An 11,534-nucleotide genomic window follows, 5' to 3' on the forward strand; every position below is an offset into this window, starting at 1 on the left:
ATTGCATAGTTTCCAGGAGTCCATGCCCAATAGCAACAAAGTCCTCTTACCTTAGCCAGTCTCTTCATCCTTGTCAATTATCATATTCCAAAACCCACAAGCTTCCCCCAAAACTAAGGTCTTAGGAATCATACTCTGCCTCCTCCCTCTCCCTCGGTCTTCTCAGAATTGGAAGAGCACCACTATTTCTTCTAAACATCATCCCGAAGTTGAGACTGAAACCCACACTAAGACCCCTGGCTGGGCTTGGGCAGAATGAGCAGAGACCACTTGGGCATGTCTCTAGACAAGCTTTATTCTGACTCCTGTACCCAGGTGGTGGGAACTGGGGACTTGAGTTGTGTGCAGCTGTCACTCAGTGAATGACTGTAGCTAGTGTGTGTCCCCATGAGTCCTTGAGAGCTGGCCAGGTGGACTGAGACACAGTCAGAACAGACTTGCCATGGCTTTACGATCCCAGAGTTTAGTAGGTACACACAATAAGGGAAAAGACTGTGTCCTACATCTGTCCATTTCAAAAATGGATGCTTAATAGGTTTTGTTTTGGTTGGTTATCTTAAAACTTACCTAGGGAATGGACAGCTTACCAGTGTTTATAGGTGAGTTGTCGAATTGCTACCCCAAGTGGTTTCCTTAACTAGAAACTGCTTCACCTGAAACACTGGATAGAACACAAGGTACAAGGCTCCAGATTCGCCAGGCAGTCTGCTGTTGCTCAAGCAATCACCAGAGTTTCAAAACAAAATTATGCAAAAAGATCTTTCTTCATATAGGATCTTTATCAGCTGGCTCTGCACGGCCCATTCCTAAGAAAGCCACACTCGGTTTCAGAAAATATGACTGCTCAGGGTGGAGCTCAAACACCGTCCCTGCCAGCAGGTGCTTCTCACCGTCTTATTTAGAGCAGCCTCTGAAATGCTCGTCTCCGGTGCTGCACTCCTGAAAATGGTGCTCATCAGGACCCGGGAAGAACAGCAAGCAGGTGTCTCTTTGGGAGCCAGGAGGTCCTCACCAAGGACGACAGGTCTGCCTTGTCCCCTGCTCGTTACTCGACCAGGTGGGTTCTGTGATGTCGCATGAGGTGCGAGTTGGAAATGAAGGCGGCGCCACACTTCGCACATTCATAGGGCTTTTCCCCAGTGTGGGTTCTCTGGTGCACAGTGAGGCTCGACCTCTGCCGGAAGGCCTTGCCACACTCACTACACGTGTACGGCTTCTCCCCATTATGGATCCTCTGATGAATGAGCAGGTATGAGCTACACGTGAAGGCCTTGCCGCATTCGTTACACACGTACGGAAGATCCCCGCTGTGAATCCTCTGATGGACGATAAGGCAAGAGAGCTGGCTGAAGGCCTTCCCACATTCGCTGCAGTCATACGGTTTCTCGGCCGTGTGGATTCTCTGGTGCACAATGAGGTGGGAGAAACAGCTGAAGGCTTTCCCGCACTCCTTACACTCGTATGGCTTCTCACCGGTGTGGCTCCGCTGATGGACAATGAGGTTTGCACTCTGGGTGAAAGCTTTGCCGCAGTCGTTACAGGCAAAGGGCTTCTCCCCGGTGTGGATGCGCTGGTGCACGATGAGGTTGGAGCTCCGCGTAAACGTTTTCCCACACTCGTTGCACTCGTAACACTTTTCTGTAATGTGCACCTTCTGGTGCCGCGCCAGCTGCGAGCTGTAACTGAAGGCTTTCTCACACTCACTGCACTTGAAGTTTTTTTCTAAAGAGTGGATTCTCTGATGCACGGTCAGATTGGAGCTCTGCGTGAAGGCTTTCCCGCACTTTGAGCAAACGTAAGGCTTCTGTCCGGTGTGGATCCGCTGGTGCACGACGAGGTTTGCGCTCTGGATGAAGGCCTTCCCGCACTCATGACACTCAAAGGGCTTCTCCCCGGTGTGGATCCGCTGGTGCACGACCAGGTTCGCGCTCTGGCTGAAGCCCTTCCCGCACACACTGCACGTGAAAGGCTTCTGCCCGGGCTGCACCTTCTGGTTTCCAGCAGGGCCAGAGCTGAGGCTGTGCTTCCCCCGGGGTTTCTTAAGCTTCTGGTCTTCCTCTTCCTTGAAGCTTTCCAGTAAGTGACAGTCCTTCACTGTCACCTGTCCGAAATCCCGCTTCTCCCTCTTAATTCTCTGCCTCTTTAACACGGCCCCCTGTTCACAGGCTTCTCCTAACTCAGGTCCTGGCGAGTCGGCTCTCTGGAGTCTCACTGTTCCGATGAGGGGATCCTCAGCTTCCTCACAGATCTCAGTTTTTGGAACCAGTAACTGCAGGTGCTTTGTTTCAGCACCTGAACGAAGACAGGGCAAATGCAAAGGTTAGCTTTCTCTGGCTAGAAAAAGAACAGGATCATCAAGTCATAAAGGGCAGGGGGCCTGTGACGTCAGTCTCTGCCAAGGGCTTCATCTAAGGCAGCACTCCAGGGGCTGGCACAGTGGTGCAGTGGCGCAGTGGGTGAAGCCACTGCCTGGGATGCAGGGGATCCCTACTGGAGCGCTAATGTGCCTGGGAAAGCAGCCAAAGATGACCCAAGGGCTTGGGCTCCCGCCATCCACATGGTAGACCTGTACAGGGTTCCAGGCTCTTGGACTTGGCCTGGCCCAGCCCTGGCTTTGGGGCCATTTGGGGAGTGAAACAGTGGATGGAAAATTTCTTTGTCTCTTCCTCTCTCTCACTCTGCCTTTCAAGTCAAGAAAAAAGCCTAATCACACATCACTGCTTCTCTGGGACTTCTGCTGGGTCTGTGCCCTCCCCGTCACTCAGACCGGAATCCACTGACGCACGGTCTAGCCAGCACTTCCACTTGCTGCACTGGACATGGGCCCACTGCCACATGCCACGGAGGCCCAGTCTCACAGATGGCGCTCCTCAGATGGAGGTCTGATGGCTGACCCCACAATTGAGACCAGTCACGAAGGCCACTGGCCTCTGCCCAGCCTTGTCCTCTTACCAGGCTACCTAGCGTGGATCTCCTTGTAACCCCCCAGTGAATGAGGGAGATCCCTTACGTGTAAGCAAGATCTGGTAGTTCAGACCTCCGTATCTAAGGAGGCTGGACACTGGACAAAGGGCGGGCGCATACAGCAAGGCTCGCCTAGACGCCCAGACGGCCATAGGGCCCAATGCACCACACTGGGAGGCTGTGCTGAGGTTAAGAACAGGGGTGCTGCAGCCACACCGTGTGGCTTCAAGTCCCTGCTCTGCCACCAACCCAGCTGCACGTCGTTAGGCCACTTAATACTGTGTGCCTTAGTTTCTGAGTCTCTAAACAGGGATATTACCCGTGTCCACCCGGCAGCACTGTGAGTGGGTTAACAGTTACTCCACACCAAGGGCACAGAACAGAGCATGGGGCACGGTGAGCACTCTGAATGTCTGCAGGCACTTTCTGTCTGGCTGACGGTGTGGTGGGGGCCCCGGGGGCGGCGATGAACCCCGACGGGGCGGCAGCTGCCATGGTGCTAGCTAGCTCCGCTTGGGGACTTCAGAGAACAGTGCACTCTTACCCTCATGTCGCGGCAACGGCTTAGCACTATGTCAAGGAAAGCTGACCCTTTGAAATACGGCACAGCCTGATCCACAATGCCAGAAAATACCAAGAGACCAGCAACACATCCTGAAGTTTTAATAGCCTCATCGGTCTCTGGGCCCTCTCCACTACCTCAGAACTCAAACAGCAACAGAGGAGTCCTGCTGTCAGTAGTTCACGGCTCCGCTGTCTGTCTCCTCCCATCATCCAGCACCCTCCAGCCTGGAAGGTGCCCTTGTACAGCTGTGCTGGCACGGGGAACCCCTATTAAGTGTTTGCGAATTAAACCAAGCTCCGGAAAACTATTCTGCACGGAATATTTCAGGTTCTGAATGCACCGTTTCATGTCTTTTTCGTGCACTGCTTTCTCCTCTCTTCGCGTTCTCTACGATCCCCACATCTCCGCTTAGTTTCCTCCCTTCTAACAGCTCTCTCCCTGCTTCCTTTTACCCCCTTTCCCTCCCCTGCAACTCCCTGCCTGGCTGCCCCAGTGGCGTCCCGGGCCCTGCCAGGCATCTCTCCCACAGAAACAGAGCCGTGGACACTTCCGTTCACACTGCACTCCTGCACTCCCTGGACCCGCACTCCTGTTCTTCTTATTGTTAGGAAGACATGAAAGCTGGAGTCCGACAGGAACTACTGAAGTGACTGCAGCCAATAACAGACACAGTTCCTCGTATGTGAATAACGTCTTAGGTCATGATTGCCACAGAACTGGTGCAAGTGTAGCCTAGGTTTAAATGCAATTGGTTATGTAATCAGAGAAAAAGAGAATTATGGCTTATCTGTGTGCTCAAGTTCTACTCTCCCTGGAGGAAAAGACACTCAGTAACTCAGGATCTGCAATCGTAGTTTTTTGAAAGAGTTTTTCCTTTTTGGGCCATGTACAATTACTATAACTTTAAAAAAATATATGCACAGAAATAATGAAGAAATAAACTAAAAACTAATCTGTGATTAACCAGAACATAGGCATATCATTAAGGTTTGAAATCAATACTTTTTGTCTTTTTTTAAAATATTTTATTTATTTGAGAAGTAAAGTTACAGACAGAGAGAAGGAGAGACAGACAGAAAGGTCTTCCATCTGCTGGTTCACTCCCTAGATGGCCACAATGGCTGCAGCTGAGCCAATCCAAAGCCAGGGGCCAGGAGCTTCTTCCAGGTCTCCCACATGGGTGCAGGGCCCCAAGCACTTGGGTTATCTTCCACTGCTTTCCCAGGCCATAAGCAGAGAGCTAGGTCAGAAGAGTAGCAGCTGAGAAACAAACTGGCGCCTACATGGGATGTCAATGATGTAGGCGGAAGCTTAGTCTACTAAGCCACAGCGCTGGCCCCATCCTTTTTTGTTTTTTCTTTAAGGGATCTGAAATACTACACAAGCCTGCCATCACAGCTGCATACTGTATTCCAAAATGGGAGGGGCAATTTATTAGTTTGCAAAACCTACATGCTTAACAAGACTGTACTGACAAGATTTGCAAGTCTTTCTGATTCGGTGTTTGAAATATTTTTTAAAATGAAACATTAAATTCGCAAGTATGTTTTTCATGAGCATACTTCAAAGTCTGGAAAATGAATTTAAAGATAAGTTTGGGGACAGGTGTTTGGCTTGGTGGGCTGCCCATCTTCCATAACACAGTGTCTGGGTTTGAGTCCAAGCCCTGCTCCCAATTCCAGCCTCCTGCTACTCAGATCCTGGGAGGAGGCAGGGATGGTTCCAGTGCCTGGCTACTTCTGCCTATGTAGAAGACCTGGACTACGCTCCTGGCTCCAAGGTGGCCCAGTTCTGCCTGGCGTGGGTCTTTGGGGAGTGAACCAGCAGATAGGAGAGCTCAGTCTCTCCCTCTCTGCATTTGAAATAAACAAATTAAGAAAGACGTGAACCGTTCAGAAGGCCGCAGGCCATTCCTGCTGAACGGGGGCAGCTCTTGGAGTTAAAGGGACAGCTGCTAGCCGGCGCCGCGGCTCACTAGGCTAATCCTCCGCCTTGCGGCGCCGGCACACCAGGTTCTAGTCCCGGTCGGGGCGCCGGATTCTGTCCCGGTTGCCCCTCTTCCAGGCCAGCTCTCTGCTGTGGCCAGGGAGTGCAGTGGAGGATGGCCCAGGTGCTTGGGCCCTGCACCCCATGGGAGACCAGGAAAAGCACCTGGCTCCTGGCTCCTGCCATCGGATCAGCGCGGTGCGCCGGCCGCGGCGGCCTTTGGAGGGTGAACCAACGGCAAAGGAAGACCTTTCTCTCTGTATCTCTCTCTCACTGTCCACTCTGCCTGTCAAAAAAAAAAAAAAAAAAAAAAAAAAGAATTAAAAAAAAAAGGGACAGCTGCTGCCAATGTGAGTTGCCAGCAAGGAAGCGGCACGCAGAGGAGTGCACCAGACACAACGAACAGAAAGCTGAACAGCAAGAACGGCGGGGGCTGACTCCAAGGAATAATTACTGACAAGAAAAGGGAGAGATCCTAACCTTCCCAACAGTACTGGTCCCCAGATGCGCCAGAAGGTGGCGCTGTGGTGGTCATCCAGGTGGCTGTTTCCACACACAGGACTCCCGACTGTGGCATTCCTGACGCACAGGTATATGTCAAGCCTCTCTCACCCGCTGCTCAGAACATGCTACCCCGGGGTCTCAGCGTCGAGAACAGCTGATGAGACGCCATCAGTACTCTCATCAAGACCTGGTTCTGAACACCATTTTGCTTGACATGCTGCTCAAAATTCTCCGGAATTTGCACAAAAATCCACAGAAACAGAGCATCTTCAGGCATTTCCTCAAAGTGAACACAAAAACTGACCACTTCTACCTTAGCTCTAGCGTCCCCGGCAGGCTCACTAACCTGTGACAACCAGAAAGCATGCACACAGGACACACGTCTGCATGTGTGCATCCGTGTGAATCTCGCTAAGCAAATAAACCTGGAGTTCACCTGCGTTCGTCTGGTGTCTTGGGCCTGCGTGCAAAGGCAGGCATCTCCTAGGACAAATGCACAGGCGTCTCTCAGCACCCCTTATCCAGCTCTCCCTGACACTTGTCCACACCTTAATCCTCTCCACTGCTCAAGCCAGGAGACAGATGCCCACCCACGGTTTCCAAGGCAGTGCTGAGAAACCCAACGGATACATTCTGACTCCGGCAGCCGAACCTTACCCAGGGAGTTAGTGTTGCCCTGCGTCTCTAGGATCTCGCTCTTGCACAGAGTCCCAGGCAAGGAGCAACCACCGAGGGGGGAAGCAGCAGGTGGATCTCGCGTTGCTTTCAGGACCACAGCCATGTCCCAGAACATGTTCTGACCCTGCAGACAAGTAGGCATAGGTGACTGACGAGGGCACTGGTGCTGGGGGGCGATGTAATCACAACCTGTGAGGAGGACAAAGGTTCCTATTCCTGGAAGCCATACGACAAGTTAGGTAATGCAAAGGGACACCAGAGTCTTCCCGAATCCACAGGATGGGCAGGCAGAGGAGCCAGCTTGTCACCCTTTCCCCATCCCTTTGATTCTGCCTACTGCTCACTCCAGCATCCATACCACCGTGTCAGTGAGCACCCGACGAGAGAGCACACGGCGAGGCTCTTCAGAGTTGATTTTTCCAGCATTTAAAGACCCAAGAAGCGAAGCCTCCGTGCTGCAGAAGGCTCTGGGGAACGTGTCCTCAGCAGGCCAGTAAAGGCAAGGAGTGTGTCTGAAACATTAAGGACACAGCATAGAGGAGAGCCTCACATCTCCAAGTGCGGCCCACAGGGGCCACCCGTGTCCCCGACTGGAGCACTTGCCCGAGTCCCAGATGCTCCATTTCTGATCCGGCTCCTGCTAAAGTGCCTGAGAAAGTAGAAGACATGACCTAAGGATGTGGGCCCCTGCCACCTGCGCGGGAGGCTAGATGGAATTCTGGGCTCCTTGTCTGACCTGGCCCAGCCCTGGCTACTGTGGCCATTTGGGGAGCAAACCAACAGATGGAAGAAATCTCTGTCCATCTGTCTCCCCTTCTCTCTCTGGCACTGTCTTTCAAATAAATAAATCTTTAAAAAATAACACTCCAAGGCACAGCGCTCCAGCCAGGATCAGGACTGCAGGAGTGTGCAGCAGGGGCAGAGGCTCCTGTGAAACTGCGCGGGTCTGCAGGTCTCCTCCCCCTCCCTCTCAGGCACCACTTACCTTGTCCTCTTCTGACACATCAGGGCCCGGGGGAGGCCCCTCCGCTGGGGCACAGACCGGGCCGTGCTCAGAGCGCCCCTGCTCACTGCATGCCTGACTCCCGTAGGCCGCCGCCTCCTCCTCATCCTCCTCCTCCTTCACCTTCACGAGGCCCCAGGGGGTGAGGGCCATGGCCTCTCTCAATTCCGCGGTCATCTCCGTGCAGCAGGGGAACGGCCAGAGCTGGGGGCTGCCCAGCACAGGTCAAACCCCATGGAACCTGGAACTCGCGGAAGCTTCTGCTGAGCTCCTTCCCAGGGCCACGATCAACAGGGTACACTGAGAAAGCAGAACGCACTGTCAGCGCGGAGCAGAGGCTTCCAGGACGCCCAAGCCCAGAGGCCAACATTCCGGCGCCTGGTCAGCCGCCTCCGGAGCGCAGGGAACACTCTCATCCCCGCTCACAGGATGGAAGGCCTCGGGCTGGACAGACGTCATCTGTTTACACAACAACCACGCTGCCAGCACCCATAAGTAATGCCTACTGATCTTCTGCTTCAAAGTTAACATTTTTTAATGTAAACACTTGGAAAAATACAGAAAACAATGAAGAAAAACTCATCCTTGTTTTTCCTCTAAAGAGATAACCAGTGTATAATGTCTGTAGAATTTAGGATATTTCTTTCAAGGAAAAACTCACAAACCATCATTGTGATTTTACATTTTGTTTTTAACCACAGGAATACATACTTTCATAACTGTCATCATAATAGTTTTTTTTAAAGGGATATTAGAATACAAAGACTATTGCCACGGACACAAAATAGGGTGAACAAAAGACGCCGAGGAAAAAGACCAGAAGTCCATACCAACATAATAGGAATGGGTGGTTAACCTCCAGATGGGGTAATCACAAACAGCTTTGAGGTTCTGGTTTCTTAAGAGTTGTACATCTCCTTATCCTCCAAATGTCCAATGACGCCAAGAGCTACTCTCAAGGCAAAAACAAGGGGCCGTGCTATGGCATAGTGCGTAAAGCTGCCTCCTGCTGTGCCGGCATCCCATATGGGCGCTGGTTCAAGTTCCGGCTGCTTCACTTACAACACAGCTCTCTGCTATGGCCTGGGAAAGCTGTGGAGGATGGCCCATGTCCTTGGGCCCCCTGCACCCACGTGGGAGACCCAGAAGCTTCTGGCTCCTGGCTTCGGATCGGCCCAGCCCTGGCCGTTGCAGCCAATTGGGGAGTGAACCAGCAGATGGAAGACTCTCTCTCTCTGTTCCCGTACCTCTACCATTTAAAATAAATAAATAAATCTTTTAAAAAAAGAACAAAAAAGATAATTTTGTGGTATTCTTAATTTTTTAAATCTCTTATAGAATAACTTGAGATGCTGATAAAGTTTCACTGCAGTAATCAAATAACAGAAACATAAAACTAAATAAATATCACACCCACTGTGCGGATTGAGCCTCTTCTCTGCATTTATTTATTTATTTATTTATTTTGATAGGCAGAGTTAGACAGTGAGAGACAGAAAGATCTTCCTTCCATTGGTTCAACCCCCAAATGGCCGCTACGGCCGGCGCACCGTGCTGATCCGAAGCCAGGAGCCAGGTGCTTCCTCCTGGTCTCCCGTGAGGGTGCAGGGCCCAAGCACTTGGGCCATCCTCCGCTGCACTCCCAGGCCACAGCAGAGAGCTGGCCTGGAAGAAGAGCAACCGGGAAGGAATCCAGCACCCTGACTGGGACTAGAACCCCGGTGTGCCAGTGCCGCAGGCGGAGGATTAGCCTAGTGAGCTGTGGTACCAGCCTGAAGTATGTTTTTGAAAAATAATATGTGTAGGGCCGGCACCGTGGCTCGCTTGGCTAATCCTCTGCCAGCAGCACCAGCACCCCAGGTTCTAGCCCCAGTCAGGGCGCCGGATTCTGTCCCGGTTGCTCCTCTTCCAGGCCAGCTCTCTGCTGTGGCCCGGGAGTGCAGTGGAGGATGGCCCAAGTGCTTGGGCCCCGCACCCTTGCGGGAGACCAGGAGGAAGCACCTGGCTCCCGGCTTCGGATCGGCACGGTGCGCCGGCCGTAGTGGCCATTTGGGGGGTGAACCAACGGAACGAAGACCTTTCTCTCTGTCTTTCTAACTCTGCCTGTCAAAAAAAAAAAAGACATACTTCAGACCACACTTGTATACCATTCACAATCTGCACTATTTGGTTTGCAGCCAGTTTCCACGTTTCACAGTATTCTTAGCAACCTTTCATCACACAGCACACGTGGGGCTACCTCCCTGTGGCACAGTGTTCTAAACCATGGCCCATTACCATTTACTGCAGCATTTCCTATTGATGAACCATTCCTCTAGCTAAAGGAGATTTGACTTTCTGGTTTATTTTCCTGATAAAAATTGTTTAAAAAGTTTTTTTTCCTGCGCAAATTTCTTTTGCTACATTACTCCTTTAAAACAAGAGTGGTGGTAATTGGGTCAATGCTTTTATGGTTGATGTGTGCTGTTAAACAGCTTTCCAAAAACAGCACACCGAGTCACACCACCACGAACGACCGTCCCCTCCTTATCGCGGCTGTAACACAACCCTACGGCTTTGGCTGATGCAGCAGAGATGGAAAATCTCCCTTCCACTCCTCCCCGGACTTTCTGTCGGCTAAATCCGCTCTCGTGGTTCCCCAGGCCCTCCTGTTATTTTTCCTACGACCGCTTACTGCGGATTTGCTGTGCACAATGAATTCTCCGAGTAACGCACTGCGTTTGTTCCCCCGACAACTCCATTCTGGAGCACTGTGCTTTCGAGTCCACCGGGCTGCAAGGCCCTCGGGCCGTTCCAGCCGGCGGTCACGGCCAGACTGGCCAGGGGAGCTCTAACATCGGGGCTCCCATCAGAGTCGCGAGGACCCCAGCCCCGGGGGACGCACAGCTCCCCACCAGGGGCTCCCCTCGCCCAAGTCCTCTCCCCGTCTCCAAACGCCGCAGTCCCCCCGCTCCGCCCGGCCGTCCGCAGCCCCGCTCCCCCGGGCCAGGCCCGCGCCGGCCGCAGCTGGGACGCCGGGGCGGCGGGGCACGGACACCCGGGGGGCAGCCCGTGTCCCGCAGGGAAGGGCGCAGCGGGCCGCCCAGGACGGCCTCCGCCTCTGACGCCGCGCCCGCGCCCACTCACCCTGGCCACGGAGAGGACCCGGCGGAACGCGCCCGCGCCGGACCGGGGCGCTGACCGCCCGGGACCCCCGCTCCCACCGGCGCGAGAACAATGACCGGACAGGAAGTGCCGCGGGGTGGGCTTCCGGCTCCCCGAGTCGCCAGGCCGGCCTCTCTAGGAATCTCGGAGGTGCTTTCTTCTCGATGGGAGTCCAACATTGCTCCGGACCTGGGCTGGGGGCGGAGCGATGGGAGCAGCCCCTCGGCCTCCGAGGGGGGCGTGCCAGGCCGGGCAGGGGGCGCCCAGAGCGCGCTCGCCGGGGGTCCTCGTGCTGCACAACATCCGTCTGTAGAAAAGTCCTGATAGGTTCCCCCGAACGTTTTATTTTGAAAATACCAAACGGTACAGAAAAGGTGAAAGCAGGGAACAGTGAACACCCATGTCCTCCACGGGAACGCGACAGTGACGGCTTTTCCACGTTTGCCCTGTCTGTACGTACACGAACACATGTATGGGAAACTTGTAAACCCCAGGATATTTCATTCCGAATAGCTGAACACGCATCCCTTAATAATATTCTCCAAACTAACACCATCACCATCGCAGGTAAGGAAATAACAAGACCACCCCGTGTCCAGACACGTTCAGATTTCCCCAACCTAACACAGATTTGATAACTACCCCCCACATCAGCTTGACAACACTGTATGTGGCTATTGTTGTTTAGTA

At 53.1% G+C, this 11,534-nt stretch overlaps 1 protein-coding gene across 2 annotated transcripts in view; it reads right to left on the bottom strand.

Annotated features, from left to right (window-relative positions):
- Positions 1 to 274: 274 nt before the first annotated feature.
- The window catches only part of ZNF35 (zinc finger protein 35), a 28,628-nt gene continuing 17,368 nt past the window's right edge, over positions 275 to 11,534 (bottom strand). Inside the window, exons 1-4 of one of the 2 annotated variants that reach the window (XM_002713168.6) lie at positions 10,827 to 10,990; positions 7,683 to 8,000; positions 6,677 to 6,821; positions 275 to 2,292 (exon numbers count right to left, since the gene is read on the bottom strand). In XM_002713168.6, coding sequence (XP_002713214.2) covers positions 1,046 to 2,292; positions 6,677 to 6,821; positions 7,683 to 7,877 — 1,587 coding nt within the window. In that variant the 5' untranslated portion in view covers positions 7,878 to 8,000; positions 10,827 to 10,990 and the 3' untranslated portion in view covers positions 275 to 1,045. Of the gene's footprint in view, positions 2,293 to 6,676; positions 6,822 to 7,682; positions 8,001 to 10,826; positions 10,991 to 11,534 lie in introns of those variants that run through there. The other variant, XM_070051035.2, reaches the window with a different exon arrangement.

The sequence above is a fragment of the Oryctolagus cuniculus genome, chromosome 10 (genome assembly GCF_051225735.1).
Source record: "Oryctolagus cuniculus isolate XC-2025 breed Fujian yellow rabbit chromosome 10, ASM5122573v1, whole genome shotgun sequence".
Taxonomy (NCBI): Eukaryota; Metazoa; Chordata; class Mammalia; order Lagomorpha; family Leporidae; genus Oryctolagus; species Oryctolagus cuniculus.